Raw genomic sequence first — 18,021 nt, 5'->3', positions numbered from 1 at the left:
GCACTCGAGCCTTCGGGCACATTGCTATCGAACGTTCAGCCTCGTGGCAATGCTGCAAATTTTTCTCTATGCATACCAACTCACTTGCCCCTACATATTGGCAAGGGCCCACTTTATGGCCTATAATGACACCGCTGGACTCTCCTCCAAAGGCAACGATCACAGAATGGACCCAAAGCGTCCGGTATACTTATATACATGACGGATCACATTAACCTCTCCTCTCCACTGGGGCTCGTGACTACAATACAGGACTTCCGACTGGTTCAGCGGTGCAACTCGCTTTTGCCGGCTCATCAACTCGGGCTATGTCGCTCCGTGTGAGCTACGTGCCGCAACGAACTATGCACCACCTGCACATCGCTCGCCTCTGCTCTCACAACGCAACGCGAACACTACCTTCTCAAATTCTCAACCGCCGCGGACTGGCTTTCGCGCGAGCTTCGCTGAGATCCCACCCACCACACCACACCCGTGTTTCATTTGAGTCAACGATTACACTGTGTATCTTAAGAGGGCTGGAAGGAGAAGACTCGGCTGGGTCGGGAGACCGGAAATGGAGGAGTCACCTCGACGAGGAGGGGCAAAAGCGTCTTTCACGGAAATGGATGGACGGACCGATCGGGAAATGGGGAGACCTCAAGATGTCGGCTTCAATGTTTGCTTCGATTTGCTCATTCCTTTTTTTTTCTTTTTTTTTGTGGCTCCCAACATGCGATTTTCATGCTGGAACGTACGTACGTACGTCTAGCTGCGCTGCTGCAGGTAGTCCCGGCGGCATGTCTAATACCAAGGATATATCGATATTACCAGCGAACGATTTGAGAAAAAGAACTTCACGTCTCATCATTATCATCCATTTCCCACCGTGTGCCTGACCCATAGTGTCCCACCCATGGTTCCCTGCCCTCCACGCCGCAATTACCCGTGAAGTACGTGAGATCGGTACATGCCCACGTTGCGCTCACTCCCACGGCTCCTCAGCCTCGTGGTTCTCCGCCCGCAGGCAGGCGCAAGCCGCAAGCCGAATCCATCGCGCCCGCCTAAGCTACCTTGCAGTAGCCGCCCAATCCTTCCTGCCTCAGGCCCTCCGCTCCTTCACTCCGACACCACCTCTCACGAGCACACGCCGCGCAAGGCGCAGCGGACTTTTTCCACTCTCGCTGCGCGAATCGCTCGATGGCTAATTGAAGTCGTCTTCTTCTCTCTTTCCGTCGCTCCGGAGCTACCTTTTTGCGCAAACGAACGAACGCCCCGCAGTGCAGGCATGCCGCCGCCTGCGGAGTACGCGCGCGTGCCCCGCGCCGACGACGACGACGGCGGCGCCAGCGCCAGCGATCGCGAGAGCGAGTATGACGATGGCGATTTCACGGGGAGAGCTAAGAGGCGCTCTTCGCTCGCTGAGAGCGAGAGGGAACGGAGATTTGATCGCGAGACGCTCGGGGGCCAGGAGGAGGTCGAGCGGCTGCTTTCTGTTGCTGGAGGCGGGGGGTCGGGCAGGAGGGCGCGGAGGGGTTTGGCGGGGAGGATGGAGCAGGGGGGCGAGAGCGAGAGGAGTAGTGTTTCGGGAGAGGAGAGCCCGGTGCGGTTTGAGAAGGTGAGTTTGCTTGGGGGGGGCGGTTCTTGGGACTGGGGCTGATTTTGTGACAGCAGGGAAAGAAAGCTGGGAAGTACGGGCGCTTCGCGCTGGTCTACGCGGTTATCGCTGGGTTGTTCCTCGCGCTGCTGTACGGGGCTTACAATGCGAGTGAGGGGAGTCGGTTCCGCACCAGCAGCAGTGGTGAGAAGAGCGAGTACGTGCCGCAAGTGCTCAGCAACGGCACCTCGCTCTTCGCGCCCACGACGCTGCTGATTTCTCTCGACGGCTTCAGAGCGGACTTCCTCCACCGCGACCTCACGCCCACGCTCGCGGCGTTCATCCGCGCCGGCGTCTCGCCCAAGTACATGCTGCCTTCGTTCCCGTCCGTCACGTTCCCGAACCATTTCACGCTGGTTACTGGCTTATATCCCGAGAGCCATGGCGTGGTGGGGAATACGTTCTGGGACCCGGAGATGGAGAGGGAGTTCTACTACACGGATCCGGAGAGGTCGATGCAGCCGGAGTGGTGGCGCGCGGAGCCCGTTTGGGAGCTCGCGGAGAGGGAGGGGGTGAAGAGTGGGGTGCACATGTGGCCGGGGAGCGAGGCGCATATTGGGGATGTTGAGCCGACGTATGTGGACAAGTACAATGCGAAGGAGGAGCTGGGGAGGAAGGTCGATAGGATTCTGGGGTGGTTGGATATGCCGGGGCCGAAGGACGAGAGTGAGCGCGCCGTTGCGGAGTCTCCTAGACCGCAGTTGATGGCGGCGTATGTGCCTAATGTGGATGCGGACGGGCACAAGTATGGTCCGAACAGCACGGAGATTCGGAAGACGATCTCGGAGGTCGATACTATGCTTGGGAAGCTGTTTGCTGGCATCGAAGCGCGCAACCTCTCCGACATAGTCAACGTCATTATCGTCTCTGACCACGGCATGGCGACCACCGACACCTCGCGCCTCATTCAGCTCGAAGACCTCCTCGACACCTCCCTCATCGAACACACCGACGGCTGGCCCCTCTACGGCCTGAGGCCGTACGATTCCAGCCCCGAAAATCTCGAAAGACTATACGACGACCTCCTCGCCAAGTCCCAAACCCCCGAGTACGCAGGAACCTTCGAAGTCCACCTGCGCGACCGCACCATGCCCGCCCGCTACCACTTCGCGCACAACGCGCGCATCGCGCCCCTCTGGCTCATCCCCACGACGGGCTGGGCGATCGTCACGCGCGACGACTTCGACGTCCGCACCGCCAGCGGCCCCTACGCCCCCGCGGGCTTGCACGGCTACGACCACGAGCACCCGCTCATGCGCGCGATCTTCGTCGCGCGCGGCCCGGCCTTCCCGCACGCGCCCGGCAGTGAAGTGGACGTCTTCCAGAACACGGAGGTCTACGGGCTCGTCTGCGACAGTCTGGGCTTGGGCGCTGCGCCGAACAATGGCACGCTCAGGCTGCCGCTGACTCCGGTGGGCGTGCACGCTGTTGCGGGCCCGGGCGAGGTGCCGGAGGACCCGCTGCCGAGCGGGGCGAAGGTGCCGGTTATTGCGCCTGTGCCGCAGTTCTCGAGTCTGCCGGGGGTGGAGGTTGCGACTGGTTCGGAGGACAAGGTTAGCTGGACGACCGATTCGAGGGGCTCGTTGGTTACTGTTTCGCCTGGGGATGGGACGGCGACGAGCGGGGAGGCGGAGGGCAAGGGGACGTGGACGACGGATTCGAGGGGCTCGTTGGTTTCTGTTAGGCCTGGTCAAGGGGCTGATGAAAGGCCGGAGGTGCAGGATGGTGGACGTGAGGGTGAGGGTGAGGATGAGGATGAGAATCTCAACCACCACAATGGTTGGTGGGCGTGGTTTGCTGCCAAGTTTGGCGATGCGAAGAACTGGGCGGAGGGGATTATGCATAAGGGTGATGGCGGAGGAGAAAACGAGCGGCAAGGTTGAATTGTCATGACTGCGCTCGGGATTCTGGCGTTGATTTTGGTATTTTGGGACCACTGGCGTTTCTGATATACCCTACTACAGATACACTGGGTTTGAATTGAAAGCTGAGCTTCATCTGGGTTCACAGGATTGCTTAAATACATGAGTCTGTTTCTCATGACGGCATCTCGGACATGTGGCGAAGATGGCAGGAGCGCACGATTGGCGCAGGCATGTCGGATTCTCCCCTCACTTGTTGTAGATCAGAGCTCCATCACACAATGACGCTCGTACTCGGAGCCATGTGCCTCCCACATAGTCCTAGCCATTGATCGAGAGCCCGCAAATGCCGGATCGGGCGAGACATTTCGCACGCGAGACAAGTCGCCTGCATGGCCATTCGGAAACTGCTCTGTTTGAACTTGCCGTAGCGTGGCGAGCATGTCGTTGTCACCAGCGCACTCTCCGTATATCAACACTGGGCCAATCTCTTCGTGCCTATCACGGCTCGAGTCCCTGATCGCGCTGCGAAGTGCGGTCTTGAAATACTCTTCGCAAATTGTCTTATCCTCTGCGGTCTTCCTGCAAGTCTGCATGGCGTTGTGGCCGAGCTGGGCGGAATTCCAACGGTTGGTCATTTCCATTACACCGCACTCCTCTTTCCATAGGCCCGCCGTCATCGATTCCTGTGTGTACACGATAGTGAAGAGAAGTTGTCCTTGGTTGTGGTAGTAAAGTGGATCCTCTGGAAGTGTGTATGGCCCGGAACAATCCCCTCGAATCCTGAGTGCTGGGGCAAGCTGACGCACAACATGATCGAGACGGTTATAGCCATCAATGCCCAACTCGCTCAATGCCGAATGGACGTTGCCTTTGGCCAATTCGTAGTTGATGGAGTCTATATCATAGGCAGACACAGCTACAGAGACGATGATCGTCTCAAGTGCAGACTCGGCGGAGGCGACAAGGGCTTTGAGCATGGGTGCTAGAGCGTTCTGAGTTTGGAGAGTTTTGAAGGGCCAATATTGGCAGACTCGTCTCGAGAATCTTATCACTGATGCATACGACCATAGGTCAATTCAAACCAACGCCTTTGCTCTCGGCGTGCTCAATCTCCTCCGCTGCCACGTCGGCCGGAATGCGCTCCGGCGTCGAGTTGACCAACACCAACATGGGCCCAAAGGCAAGAGCCATCAAGCCGAAAGTAACGCAGAACCCGATGAGCGGACTTGTCTTGATCTGTGTGTTCATGCCATACGAGATCGCCTGACCTATAGCTTCAAGGCAACGGAATGCCGCACCGTTACGAACGTTTGCTGCGCCGGATTAGCTTCAGTCGGGTCAATTCACTGTGAAGTCGCTTACCTTGTGCATCAGTCGCGAATGAAGACAGCAGCCAGTACATGTATGACTGAGACAGTGGGCCCGTCGTTTGTACGAAGAAGTAAGGCAGAAACGAGCGTGGGTAGAGCCCGTCGTCCCAGTCGATCTTGCCGGGGTCATGGCTATTGAATCCGGCCTGGATGACGATAGACCAGATATAGACTCCGAGGTTGAGTAAGACGACCATGATTAGACCAACTTGGGCTCTACGCCGCTGTCCCAAGCTCTTCATATCAAGAACGAAGCCTAGTCCGAAGCAACCGATGATGCAGAAGAAGGGCGAGATAAGCGATGATAGCGCACGAGCTCGGACGCTGAAGTAGGTTGCCAGGTAGGTCGACCATGTACCACTATCAACAACGTCAGCAACATGACCTAGGAGAATCAATGCTCATGTTCCTGCATACCTGTAGAAGAAAGACCAGATGGCCCAGAAAGCGGACAGCAGGATGAGTTTCGACGTCATGGTAACTTTGATCATCTTGAACTCCGCCTTCGTAGACAACTTCTCAGACACAAGAATCTTGGTACCGTCGGACCTGACTACACGCCCGAGAGGTGAAATGAGGAGTGCGAATGGTAGCGCCATGCATTCAATGATCAAGAAAGCAATGTATGTATCGGGGGTAACTCCGCCAGTCACACCTTTGACGTGATTCTTTGAAAGGCTGTGCTGTGTTAACGCTAATTGATGAGCATTCGCAACATCGGTCGCACTTACTTGATGGCACCTCCTACAAGCTGTCCGAGGTTGCGGGCGACGATCCAGAGAGCCAGGTACTTGCCGCGAGAGTTGGTGGACGCAAGTGACATGATTGTCCCACTCTCGGCGACGTACCATGTTCCCGTTCCGATACCAGTGAAGAAACCACCAAGTATCAGATACCATTGGTTACCAAATTTGCTGTTGCAATAGTAGGATGAACCCCGGATGGGGAAAGAGCAGGCACCGATGACTAACGACCACTTCGTGCCTAGCTTATTCACAATCGGTCCGCCCAGGGCACAACAGACTGCCAACATGGTGTAGTTGATTGCGGTTGCAATGTTGGACGTTTGGGGAGTCGCAAGGCCTCCTCCACCAAGACCTGGAGCAGCATCAGCAAATGATTTCATTCGGCATTTGTGGGTTGGGAACACGTACCAGCGATTGCATCTGCCATAGCAGGGCCACAAAAGGCTTGCACGCTGAGCAGCATCATTTGTGTTAGGCTATGCTGCCATATGCGCTTCCACAGCGGGACCGTTCGCTCATATTCCTCCATGTTAATCCGCTCATCGGTGTATCCAACGGCGACGTCGATGTCGGCGGGTGCAGCCATACCATCATTGCCTTTCGTGCGCAGAGCGTCATCTTTGCCGCCAGCGTGAGTGTTTGGAGGGGCAGCGTCGAATTGAGACATGTTGTTGATCAATGGTCTTGAAGAAGGTGATGAAGAAGGCGATGAGGATGGTCGAAAACGGCAACATTATGTCTCTTTATAGAGCTGCCTATCAGCGTTCATCCGGCTAATATCTCCAATCCTCGCTTGTCGGCATGTAGAACTTATCTGCGGATCCATGTCGGATTACCCCAAACTGGGGTGAACCAGCGACTGATAGATGCTGTGGCGTCAATGTGAAGCCACGAAGAAGGTCCACGCGCCTGTGCACGGTGAGAGTCAGAAGGATCGAGAGGCACTACTACTACGGCCCACATCTCCCGCTCTCGCTTGGTGGTTTAAACTCCACTTCGGCTTTCCCCTCAAACTGGGGTAAGACCAAGGTTTAGCAGTATACATCTCGCCTGTCGTGAATTACGTAGGTAGCCAAATACCCTGATATTACTAGATAATTTTCTAGCTAAGACCCGTCTCGGAATTTGGGATCTTCATTGCGGTCACTTCTCAATTTCCGATCAGGCTTTCAAGCGCTATTGAAGATTGCGCTTGCAGAGCCAGAGTGCAGGCCGTCAGTCTAGCAGATATCATACGGGCAAGATCATACAATATGGAGGAACGAGCGATGGTTGTGTAATAAGAATCTGACGACAAAGGGTGCAATGTTCGGGCCCTTTTGGGTTAAGTATCCTCGCGGCCAACTTCACATCACAGTAGAAGTATGGAAATGCCAAAGAAAATCGCGATGCGTGCCCTCTGTCAAAGCAAGTGGGCTCTTAGTCCACGCCGTTTTGTAACAAAGTCGGAGTGGGTGGTCCAACTCTCACTAAGCTCCGCATACAGGTACTACGTTCCATCCCAGTGATCGCATGCAGTCCATGATCGAGACAGCCGGGTTTGGTGCAGTGACTCTGACGACGATTTCCTGCAGCGAGGGGACAACTTGCAGCTGCGAATTTATTTGCGACAATGCCTCTTTGATAAGCGGCAGACTCTCTCCAGCCAGTCGATTCAAGTGCCGTGAATGTCTGGCGCTGAAAGATCACTCCAAAGTTGTCAGGTTAGTGCAAGACTCCTGCAAAGCTTGAAATCTCTGAAGACTGTCGTCCCTCATTTTCAACTCTTCCATGGTTCCTTCGAGGTTGGGAAAGTCCATGCTGAGATGCGAGAGCGAAGCTGAGTTTGCCGGGCCAATGCGAGTCAAGAAAGCTTGGAGAAGGCAGCCTTGAGCCCTTTTCTCATCCAGTAGGACGAAATGAACAGTGCCAAAAAGTGATTCAGCGGCTTCGGCGTGGATTTGTCGATTTACATGAAGCAATGCGAGCCACTGAGGAGGCCTTTCGGGCCCGAAGACCTCGATTTGTGAGTCGGTGTCCTGGAACAGGTAGAGCGGATGTGCAACGTAGAAAACCATTCGATATATATTATCACGAACCTCTCTAGGCAGTCGAAGAATGTTGCTTTGTCCCGTGTCTGGAGTGGAACGAGGTGCGGAGCCTGCTCGCGTACTAGTGCTGCTAGAAGAATGCAATCGTTTCCACATGTTCTCTCGCCACTTCTTCCCGCTTCTCTTGAACGCACTGTATCGGTACTGAGGGGTTGGTATTGCCGATTATCTCGTTGGGAAACACAGACCCCCCAAACGCCACTGCGACCAGCGCTACTATTCAGATCCACGTTGTTCAGTCCTCTAGTGTCGTGTACCATCCGGTAAAATGATTACGACGAGGTACGGGTGCGTTCGAAAGTAAAGAAGACGGCGTTTAGGACTGCTGAGCCGAAGGGCGTCGGAAGATGTGACCTGGACTTCGAGGTCAACAACATACGTCCTTACGTGATGCCTGTTCGCTTACTGCAGGTTCAGTGAAAGGAGTTCGTCGATGCAAGATGAAGGAAGCTTCGTGTGTCTCATTGTGCCTGCAAGAAGGCTGGAGGATCTGGTCGCTCGCAGCAAGGGAAGCTCGTTGTGCGTCCCTTGGTCCAAGGGGTCATTGCAAACAGCAGCAGGACTTCAGCTTCAGCGGGGGAGGCACTGTTTCTTGGCAGATGCTCGGCACTCCCATGACCCTTTAGTAGGTGCGTAGAGAGCTTTAGTCTCGCGGTCCTTGATTTTCTATAGATGGGTAGGGTCAACGGAAAGAGAGGGAAGATCATCATGTATAAGGTTTGGTAGGAGCTATAAGGCGTCAGTGCACGGACAACAGTCAAGCTACTGTAAAGACGGACTTTGAGTTTAATACTAGCGGAGACGCATGTATTCGAAGTACACTGCACGTAGAAACATCCGCTAACAATTGTGCAGATAGTCCCTATGCATCTCTTGGGGACACTCTCTTGTCCGCTGAAGATCAAGCTCGTCACATTACTCTCATCCGCCCTGGGCACCGGGAATCTCATGTCAGAATGTGTACTTGCATCTTCTTGGTCAAAGTCAGATCAAGTGGCTTGGTGCGCTCTTCCAGGACTCATGGGAAACTGAATCGGCCAGAAGCGTACAGATGACTTCCAAGCAGGCAATTCTGAAATATTCGGAAGCGACCGGGATCTCCCCACCGCTTTCTTTGATCAGCAGCCAGGACGATCGTGTTTGGGTTTTACTTCGTGCCTCGAAGGTCTGCGGTCTGGAGAACATGGAGCAGCATAGATGGAGATATGTATAGCGACGTTATGCTGATCGGATCGTACAAGGCACTCTCAAGTTCGAATCTGGGCACGATGGCGCGCCCAGGGCGTCGATATTGCTCACCCCAGTTATGCATTCTGGATGACTTTGCTGCGCAGATGTTCTCTACGCCTGCCAGATTGACAAAAGACACATTTTCGATTTTTCCGTAATGCTCGAGCCAGTAGCACGAGGCATAGACGAAGAAGTCGCCGAAACCACACTCAAACGAATTATACCCAGTCATACTCTTTTCCCCCTCCTCCCAACTGCAATGCGGAGTATTTTTCGACTGGCTGTGTGCTTTCATTAAACAAGTCGGTCTCCTGCGGAAATTCTTCGATTGCCGTTTGGTCCACTGAGAATAATTGGTTGCCGCCGATCTCGTCTAAAGCAAGGTATCTTGCTTGGGCCTTTCGCCTGTTTTATGTTTTAGCTTTCTGCTTTCCGTTTGCATGTCTTCGTTTTTGAGGTTCTTGCGCAGCTCTAGAATGACACTTGTCACGTGTTGAATGTGATGGTGCTGGCTCGAGCAGCGCTCAAGCGTGCTGCGCTGAAGTTAGCGCTACCATACGCGGTAAAAGGGAAAAGTGAAGGCGAATCAGAATATAACGAGGCGAGTAGTAAATCTTATACACTCTTCATGTGACCAGCACAGAATTGAGGACGGGAAGGAGGCTATCTACCTATAAAAATTTTCGTGGCGTTCAAGTGCAGCAGCTTCGTAAACAGATCTTAAACAACACACTACACCATATCGTTCCTACCCTCGTCCTTCTTGTTCTTGTACTGCTCTGCCTCTTTCTCCGCCTTCTGCTCGCTCGCAGAGTCTTGACCCGGATTGGCCATCTCATATTCGAGGACCTTAATGAAGTTGTAGAAACCCACCGCACCGATGGCACCGCAGCATGGTCCAACCCAGTATATCCAGTGCTCCTTATCCCAGATGCCAGTGACAACGCAGGGCCCGAAAGAGCGGGCTGGGTTCAGCGACCCGCCGGTGTAGTACACTCCGACGAGCTCAGCAATGAAGAGCGCAATGCCGATGCCAACAGGGGCCAAGTAGGTCGCACGATGCTTTTCTTTCGCGAGCATGAAGATAGCGAAGACCAACTCGGCAGTCAAGAGGCCTTCGATGAATACACCTTGCACAAGGCTGGTGTCTTCGGAGAGCGTCGTGCGAACGTTGAAGTCAACGGGAAACAGCACCTTCACAATCAGAGAGGTGATAATCGACCCGACGATTTGTGCGCCGCAGAGGAGGATGCCTCGGGTGTAGCTCAAAGATTTGACCATGACCATGCCAAGCGTGACGGCGGGGTTGAAGAGTCCGCCTGAGATGCGATAGAAGATCCAGACGTTGACCATCAGACTGAAGCCAAACGAGAGTGAGATGTAAGTGAGAACGATGGGTGAGAAGCCTGTGGCTGCGTTTGTCGTAGAGGCTGAGGCACCGCTGTTTGCGTTGATATTGGCAACTTGAGTGCCGGCAAATGCAAAAAACAGGAACATTATCGTTCCCACACACTCTGAGAGCGCCGACACAAAGTCTGCGATACGTTAGCTCCAAGACCCTTCCGCTAGATTGGAGGGTGCACTTACGGTCTTTGACGCCGCTGTTCATCCACCATGTGAAGGGCAAACGCATAATTGCTTCCGTTGACGGCGGCGGCGGGGTATAATCATAGCCCCACGTCAGAGGTCGCTGCTGCAGCCTTTTCGGACGAGGAGTTGGAGTCCTCTCATCTTCAGTCTCATCGCCAGATTCCTCAGCGGCTTGAGGTGGTGGCGGAAGCGGGCCTTGAGTTGGCAAGGCAGTGATCGTGGAGCTGGACCGCCAACTCCCACGCGGCGGAACGCTTCTCCGCTGGCTCGGAGGCGGGTAGAACGGGTAATGGGAATACGGGTGGTCGTAATACGGACCCCTGTAGTCGAAGTAAGAGTCGCCATATTCCCTTCCAGCAGGCGCTTTTGATGGTGTGCCATAGTCGTAGGAGGCAATCGCTCTGTAGGGCCTACGGTCGTCACGGTCATCGGGGGCCCAGCTTTGCGGCCGTCCAGAACGCCACGAATGCCGAGCACTGTGGAGTGAGGGTCTTTCAAGTGGGACATCTTCAAGAAGCGGTTCAGGCTCTTGACGGCCGTGCTGTGTCTCTTTGAGGCCCGTGCGGCTCATCTTTGGCTCGATAGATTGAGCGACTGGAGTTGGAGGAATTGTTGTTGGCTGGACGCTCTCTTGTGATTTTCGCGCGCTTTCGGCTGGCGAAGGCTGCAGATTTCGGTTTTGAGATTCAACGGCCATGCTTGTGAGCGGGCAGTTTGCCACGAAATAATGTTCTGAGGAGGTGATTGATCAAATGGGGAGTTGGCCTTTTTTTCTCTTTAAGTATGCCGTGGGGGCTCGTTACTTTCTACCTGAGTGCCAGGTGGGAGACATCTCGACATGGTATATGTACGGACGCGCAAGGCTCAGACCCTTTGCACTCCGTCGACCCGGAAACACCGATCGATCAGAAAAGAAAACCATACGCAAGACAGTCGTCCTTGACACGGCACTACCGCAGATCGTGTCCTCAGAAATGACCGTGGCGTCCGCGTATACAGCTGCGCCAGCCGCCTGAATGCATAGAGATTGCAAGGGTTGTAGGTAGATGTCACCGGGTACTCCATGCCTATGCCAGCGTTGCATAGAGTGCACAGCTCACATGGGAGCATCGCACCGAACCAGGAACCAGTTTTGCCGTCTTAGCTTGTATCGGAAAATCCTTCATGTGGCTGGTAGATGGTTACCATGACCGAAAAGTCGTCAACCTGCATCTAGATATCATGGACAGTGCACGTGACAGCCCAATCAGTCAGTAGGGTTAGACTTTATCATAACAGCTCCGACTTTGTCGAGACTTCACTGAAGAAAATGTGATAGATGCTTTCAACCACGTGTGTGTTGATGTCACTCCCTGTGCGCGGTCTAGGGGCTATCGCGGAAGGATCGATGGTGAGGCAGCAGACAGGTATCGGCGCGGTTTCGGCCGTCTGAAAGAAGCACCGTGGAATGCGCGAATCGTTTCAGGGCTGAATTCTGGCCGCGTGTTTGCGGACTTGAGCACTGCAGTCCGCGGAGACGGGCCCCGGTCCATAGAGTGCAGGTATCTTCAGACGTTTCGGGATCATCCCTTCGGCGCGTGCACGTGTTTTCGTGAGTCTGAATCTTTGTGGTGTTGCAAGGGCGAAGTCCGGAGATTGACAGGGGTTCTTCGACGCTAGAAGGCGGCGAAGTCCAGCCGTCTGGGATGTCAGGGTTAGGGTTGGGGTTGAGATCGCCCTACTCGTCACCGATAGATTTGTCTTATGTCGTCAGGGACGACCGGAGACATGGCAGATCGATCATACGTTTTGTTGGCCCTTTTCCGAGTAAATTCTGAGATACTCTAATATCGACTCAATGTCATCACAGCATTTGTGCTGCTACTGTGAATTTTCAGATGAATTCACTGGTTGAACACCACACTATGCACTAATTGACAGGGCATCTGGCGCCACAAAGAGGGAGTCAAGCATAGTGCACTGACATGGAGATCTCGACTCTCCATGTAACATTCGAATTTTGAGGGCTTTACGTGGTGCTTCATAATGCGGTAATGGTACTGTGGATGTGGACAAGGAGCTGATGGCAGTCGATCGTATGCGAACTCCAGGACGGTTCAATCATCGTGCGCTACAGACAAGTCGTGACCGTGCACTGTGTTGTGACTTTAGCAAGCGCATCCGCTCGTCGGCTAAGGGGTCGCGAGCAGCAGTAGCGCAGGGCTTGATCACCTCCCCGGGCACGAGTAGGAAAGAGCAATCGGATCCAGCACGAGTGTTCCATGTCAAATGTCGCCCTGGAGAGCACACTCCTCGAGATGCAAAGGCACGCGTGAGCTCATGACTGAATACCGGTAGGTGAGACGGCCTTCTGTCGTGAAGCGATGCCTGGGCCCACAGTCCGCAGCCGCACTGCATAATGCTGTCTCATCGTGTAGGGCAATGTGAACAGTCTGGGCTGTACAGCCATGCCGCTGCCTCAACACGACTCCTAAGATCTTCCACTCCAGACCCCTGCACCTCACGAACCCCTGTACGTCGTGTAGCTCCAAGGTCCAAGCAGCAGCGGCACATGGTAGTGTTCCTCCTCCTTCTTAGCCGCGAACCTCAACTCCACCTCCGGCCAGAAAGTCTTTCCTTTGCCAAAATAGTTCTCCGTATCGAAAGTCAGGCTCCATACCATCTGGTCGTCGCCGCTAAGCTCGCCCTTGACCTTCTCCACCACCGCATTGATATCCTCGGATGAATCCCATGCGGGCACGCGGCCGTCACTGTTGGTCTTCGCGGTCCAGTGAGACGTCGTGGCTTGGGAAGGAGAAACGAGCTTCAGTTTTACGGAGATATTGGCGCCTGGTTTGCCAGCGACTGTGTCTAGCACGTGGCAGGTGATGAAGGGTCGCTGTTGCGCCATAGTATTGTCTGAGGCTGTGGTTGAGAATTGTTGTGATAGATTATGAAGTCGGTTCGAGGCGATGTGCACTGGACTCATGTAGTGTGAGCTACAATTTTCAGCGCATGGTAAACAATGGTTGTGTATATCAGGGTGGTGGTGGGGGATCAACAGTGGGGTCGGGTGTCGGAGCTGGCCGATCTCCCTGGCTTCACCAAAGCGATTTTGGCAATGTCCTGATAACGGATTTCATCACTTGATGCCAAAATTACTCAATTGCATACTGACTGATATTCTGGAGCTTGACAGTCGAAAAGCCATGCATGGATCTGTCCCAACGCCTCTCTTCCTCATGCCGAGGTATGCTGAAACGATTCTTGTTCGGACAGCCCGAGATTACGATCTTTGTTGGTGCGACACAGCGAATCACTGGGAAACGAATGAGATTCAGAGACGGGGCGTAGACATGATGAAGAGCAACGCTATATATAAATTGATCAGACAATCATTGGCCAGTATCATCCGCTTTCGTAAGCAGCACTTGCGTTAACGAAAGTATTCCCGCTCGAGGGTATCGCAGAGCATTATTCGCCTTTTGAGAACCGAGCAAACAAGAAGGAGGGCAAAGAAACCAATTCAGGCCACCAACTCATGTCGTTCAAAACTCTTCCTTGTAGAACCAGTACTCCGCCGCGTAAGGAATCTCAATCTGCTCATCTCCACTGCAGCTGGTCGGTGGCTTGCCACCCGCGGTCTGGACTCTGTAGACGGACAGCAAGTCCTTCGAAACGCCCGCGTCGTTGTCGACAAGGTATAACCAGTCTACCGCACCATTGGCCTGGTCTTTCACACCCTTTGATGCTTTCGCTGGGGCGGGAACGGCAGCGTTCTTCTTCGCCTGGAGCCAGCCTTTGTCGCTTCTTGTGAAGTCAAAGTTTGGTTTACTGGAGGCATCGAAGAAGTGGTCGCCGATCAGGTTGAGCTTTAGAGGATTGTCTTCGCTCTGGCAGTCCTGAGAGTGCTTGAGGTATAGCTTGCAAAGGCTATCCTTGGTGGACGCCTTGACGAGGCTGGTGATATCGTAGAGGTCGGCGAGCGCAACATTGCTGCTGTAAGTGCCAGTCGTTGAGTTGCAAGTATAGTTCTGAGTGCCGACGCCAAGCGCAATGACTGAAGGCAATGTGGTAGGTGTAGGTAGACCCGGAGATACTGCATTGAGATCGAGAACCTCGACAGTGTCCGTTGATCGTTCGGTAGGCGGAAGGCAATACACCGAAGAGAACAGGCCAGAAAAGGCGAGGAAAGAGGTAAGAGTCGGAGCCATTGTATTGGAATCGTGCTGTGTCACCCTCAAATGAAGAAGAGGTGCGTGAGGCTGATATATCGAGAGCGACTGGAGTAATGATGGGCAAGGTGCAGGAGATGGCAGCACAAAGAATCCTATATACCCACGGGTCTGGCAACGTACCAACACCTCCGGAGCAAGACTAAGGTTCTTCGGGCGGAGAATAGATTGCTCTGTGTAAAGATGGATCGACCAAATTAGAGGCGCATGAATAGAACTAGCGTGGATCGCCTGCATAAGCACCCGTTGTTGCAGCGTGCCCCATGTCACAAAGTGCCGCCTGCATGCGCCTCACCAGATTCCCGGCGCGGCGGCGCTTACAGCACGCCTGCTGTGGTGATCTTGGGGCTTCTGTATCCTCTTGAGGTCTTGAAGCCCAGGAATGGTCCGACCCAAGGACTTTGATTGACCGGATTCAAGGACCTGAAGACACTGGAATCAGATCATACGGCCCATAAGCTCGATTCTCGCGGAGTGAGCAACGGAAAAGTCTAGGGTAATCCAGATGCAGGAGGATGCGGCTGCAGGCGCCACTAGGTGCTAGCGGATGTCACAGCCTGCATATGCCCGCCATCCGGTTTCTATGAGTATGAAGGAAGAGTCAAGTCGGTTGGTGGCACGCGAGATGATGACTGACTGAGAAATCGAAGATTGGCGAAGGCGTCTCTGTAGCAGTGTCAAACGAACCAGGCGTTCATCGCGTGAGACGGATTTGCACGCCGTTGTCTCTGACGGCTTGGCCTCTCACGATGTAGTCAGTCTCACCAGATGATCACTCAAGCTCTGGGAGTACACCTTGCGTGAGCAGAGCATCCAATCAATCTGTGAAGGTGGCTGGGAAAACAGCGTCTCCGCTATCTAAGCGCTCAGGTGCCTGAGATGCCCACTTCTCGACCAAGTTCACTTCCTTCGCTCTAGCCTGATCCACCTCCGCACCCTAGTAGCGATCGCAAATCTGGCGAATGCCTTGCGGATGCATCTAGCATGCAAGAGCGCGGCGGGAGACTCTCCCGTTTTCTGAAAATAGAGCTAATTAGCTGCAAAGTGAATGACAGATAATATCTAAAAATACCAGCACGCGCTGAACAATAAGTGGGCTAAATGAGCATCTCCGCTCTTTGCCAGGCTGAATGGCGCCGCGGAATCCATCGCCGGGGCACTAGCACCCAGACAGAACGCCGCACAAGTCATGTGATACTACGAGGTGTTGCTTTAAGACTGTGGAGTTCATGTTGGAGACACTCGATCAGCAAACCGGATTAAACCCTTTGTTTTCAAACTTGTCAGCTGATCAGAAGGATCGATGTACCATTCCTCGAAGTCCTTCTCGAACCACCCGGGCAAAGCCCAACATCCGTGATGGCGCCGCCAACATGGTTGATACACCACGCCGCATGCGACATGATCCTGGTGCCACGTGGCCTCACTAAACCGCTTTCAACCGCTGGTATTGGTTGCTAAAACGTACATTTCGTTATTGACAGGAAGTTCTTTGTCACTCAAGGGAATAGCAGGGGATTTTCAAGCAAATTGTAACTTAGATTACAACAGGACATGATTAACGCTCAAAACGCAACATTGTATACTCTGAACAATTGCTTACCTTTTCCGCTTCAAGAGATATCCATCCGTTCGCCCTCGTCATGCAAGAAGGTGTACCCGTACGCCTTGCAGCAGTGACATGAGAACAGGATGTTGACACCCCAGATGTCCCAGTCCTCGAGCTCGAGCACATCCGCGCCCGCAGGAACGCGGTTGAACGTGGCGTTCAGGATGATGCCCTTGCCAGAGCACCCGTGGCAGAAGGGCGCCTGAGACCGTGCGACGGCGTCCATCGTCCTAGGGTCGCGGAAGAAGTTCCAACCATTGCTGATCAAGCCGGCCGCAGTACTGAGCGACCGGTTTTTAATAAGCGACTGGAAGAGACGCTCCGCAGCCTCGGTCTTCTTCAAGTGTGAGGGAAGGACGATTTGCGGGTGGTTGGGGTCGATGCCGCCCAAGAAGCGGGCGCCCTGCTCGATCTCACCATTGAAGAGACTGTGCCCGTACATCGTTGCTGAGGCATAGCATTTAGCGGCGACGAGCCTGCGGCGCTCTGCTGCTGCAGCCCTCTGCATCCTGAAGAGCTCTGCGGTAAGCTCATCCTCGGGCTCGGCGAGTTGGAAGGTAGGGCCGAAGGAAGCCTTGGTGATGGTTGGGTGGGGCTGAGCAGCGTGTTGGAAGCTGTGAGAGCATCCCTGCTGATGTGATGCCGCATACTGAGCGCCAGCACGAATCCTCTCCAAGTCCAGTGGAGACGGGCCCATCATAGCTTCCGGAGCCGTGGGGTTACGACAAGAAAAGCGCGAGTGGCCGACTTGTCTGCAGTTGGTGCAACAGAGCGGGTGCTGGCACTCGATGTGAGTGTGTCCGCGGTTCTTGCACATCATACATGTGATGACCGCCGCAGCCCCAGGGCCTGGGTTCTGGCAAGTCACAGCGATGTGACCGCGGGTGTTGCAGCGCTCGCAGTAGTCGCCAGGGTTCTGCAGAGGGCCATGGTTGCTTCTGATGTTGCCGTGTCGGTTGTGCTGAGGCTTGGGCTGCGAGTCTTGCTGCTGGCGGCTCTTTCGACCATCAGATCCCTGCGTGCCGTTGTTGCGCGAACTGAACCTGTTTCTCGGATTAGTGCAATCAGCGTTGGAGTGGTTGCTTCTGGGATGCATGTAACATTGGCCGTTGGGCGTAGCGTTGGCTGGATCTGTGAATTGCTTGTCGCCACTGCTACTGCTGGCGCTTGAGTTCATGCGCTGTTTCCCTTTTCCGTTGCCGTTGCCATTGCCATTACGTCTCTGAGACGCATGGTCATTGCTACTCTGAGGCTTGTTACGCGTCGTCGGACAAGCTCTGGCGATGTGGCCCATTTGACCGCAAACGTAGCACGGCTTGTGGTTGTTGTCGCGGCCGCCAGGGCGGCTACGTTGCTGGTTGAAGTTAGGGCCGTTGGACATGCTGACGTCTAAGTCGAAGCTGCCGTCCATTGGTGTTTGATCGATGCTGGATGCTGGTTTCTTCTGCTAAAATGCGTGGTGTTTCGAGGAGGGTTCTGGCCAGCAGATACCGAAGACAGACAAAGGAAATAGGGAAAGGAGAGGAGAGGGGAGGGGATTGCGTTCTTACCGCGGTTGTCTCTGTCAGGTCTCTATGATTGAGAAGGAAGAGTGGAGCTAAGGGCTTGGGGAGACGAGAGGGGGTTATTGTACGCCAAACCGCAATTCTAAATTCAGCCTTTGTTCAAGCC

At 54.2% G+C, this 18,021-nt stretch overlaps 6 protein-coding genes across 6 annotated transcripts; 1 reads left to right on the top strand and 5 right to left on the bottom strand.

The window, feature by feature from the left end:
* Positions 1–1,267: 1,267 nt before the first annotated feature.
* Positions 1,268–3,519, top strand: WHR41_00866 (uncharacterized protein; the record flags this gene model as incomplete). The annotated part of the gene is made up of 2 exons (XM_069369472.1): positions 1,268–1,597; positions 1,651–3,519. The coding sequence occupies 2 exons, from the start codon at positions 1,268–1,270 to the stop codon at positions 3,517–3,519; spliced, it is 2,199 nt and encodes a 732-aa protein (XP_069233687.1).
* Positions 3,520–4,477: 958 nt separating this feature from the next.
* On the bottom strand, positions 4,478–6,530 carry WHR41_00865 (uncharacterized protein). Its single transcript, XM_069369471.1, has 5 exons — positions 6,026–6,530; positions 5,603–5,969; positions 5,289–5,549; positions 4,864–5,231; positions 4,478–4,814 (listed from the first exon to the last, which is right to left on the bottom strand). The coding sequence occupies exons 1-5, from the start codon at positions 6,282–6,284 to the stop codon at positions 4,573–4,575; spliced, it is 1,497 nt and encodes a 498-aa protein (XP_069233686.1). The 5' UTR covers positions 6,285–6,530; the 3' UTR covers positions 4,478–4,572.
* Positions 6,531–7,302: 772 nt separating this feature from the next.
* Positions 7,303–7,674, bottom strand: WHR41_00864 (uncharacterized protein; the record flags this gene model as incomplete). Its single annotated transcript, XM_069369470.1, has 1 exon — positions 7,303–7,674. One exon carries the CDS (start codon positions 7,672–7,674, stop codon positions 7,303–7,305), a length of 372 nt encoding a protein of 123 aa, XP_069233697.1.
* Positions 7,675–9,559: 1,885 nt separating this feature from the next.
* WHR41_00863 (uncharacterized protein) lies at positions 9,560–11,098 on the bottom strand (the record flags this gene model as incomplete). Its single annotated transcript, XM_069369469.1, has 3 exons — positions 9,560–10,472; positions 10,525–10,722; positions 10,771–11,098. 3 exons carry the CDS (start codon positions 11,096–11,098, stop codon positions 9,670–9,672), a joined length of 1,329 nt encoding a protein of 442 aa, XP_069233684.1. The 3' UTR covers positions 9,560–9,669.
* Positions 11,099–13,027: 1,929 nt separating this feature from the next.
* On the bottom strand, positions 13,028–13,417 carry WHR41_00862 (uncharacterized protein; the record flags this gene model as incomplete). Its single annotated transcript, XM_069369468.1, has 1 exon — positions 13,028–13,417. One exon carries the CDS (start codon positions 13,415–13,417, stop codon positions 13,028–13,030), a length of 390 nt encoding a protein of 129 aa, XP_069233683.1.
* A 637-nt stretch (positions 13,418–14,054) lies between these two features.
* Positions 14,055–14,720, bottom strand: WHR41_00861 (uncharacterized protein; the record flags this gene model as incomplete). Its single annotated transcript, XM_069369467.1, has 1 exon — positions 14,055–14,720. The coding sequence occupies one exon, from the start codon at positions 14,718–14,720 to the stop codon at positions 14,055–14,057; it is 666 nt and encodes a 221-aa protein (XP_069233694.1).
* Positions 14,721–18,021: the final 3,301 nt, after the last annotated feature.

Source organism: Cladosporium halotolerans, assembly GCF_011745625.1.
Source record: "Cladosporium halotolerans strain TM138-S3 chromosome Unknown Sca2, whole genome shotgun sequence".
NCBI classification, from domain to species: domain Eukaryota; kingdom Fungi; phylum Ascomycota; class Dothideomycetes; order Cladosporiales; family Cladosporiaceae; genus Cladosporium; species Cladosporium halotolerans.
This window is presented reverse-complemented; position numbering and strand designations above follow the sequence as displayed.

What these genes read in the sequence shown, in the direction of transcription:
- WHR41_00865 (XM_069369471.1), bottom strand. Translation starts at nt 6,284, where the DNA reads ATGTCTCAATTCGACGCTGCCCCTCCAAACACTCACGCTGGCGGCAAA. An exon ending in ATCTGGTCTTTCTTCTACAG is followed by an intron (nt 5,232 to 5,288) that starts GTATGCAGGAAC and finishes CGTTGTTGATAG; the next exon opens with TGGTACATGGTCGACCTACC. An exon ending in ATTCGCGACTGATGCACAAG is followed by an intron (nt 4,815 to 4,863) that starts GTAAGCGACTTC and finishes AATCCGGCGCAG; the next exon opens with CAAACGTTCGTAACGGTGCG.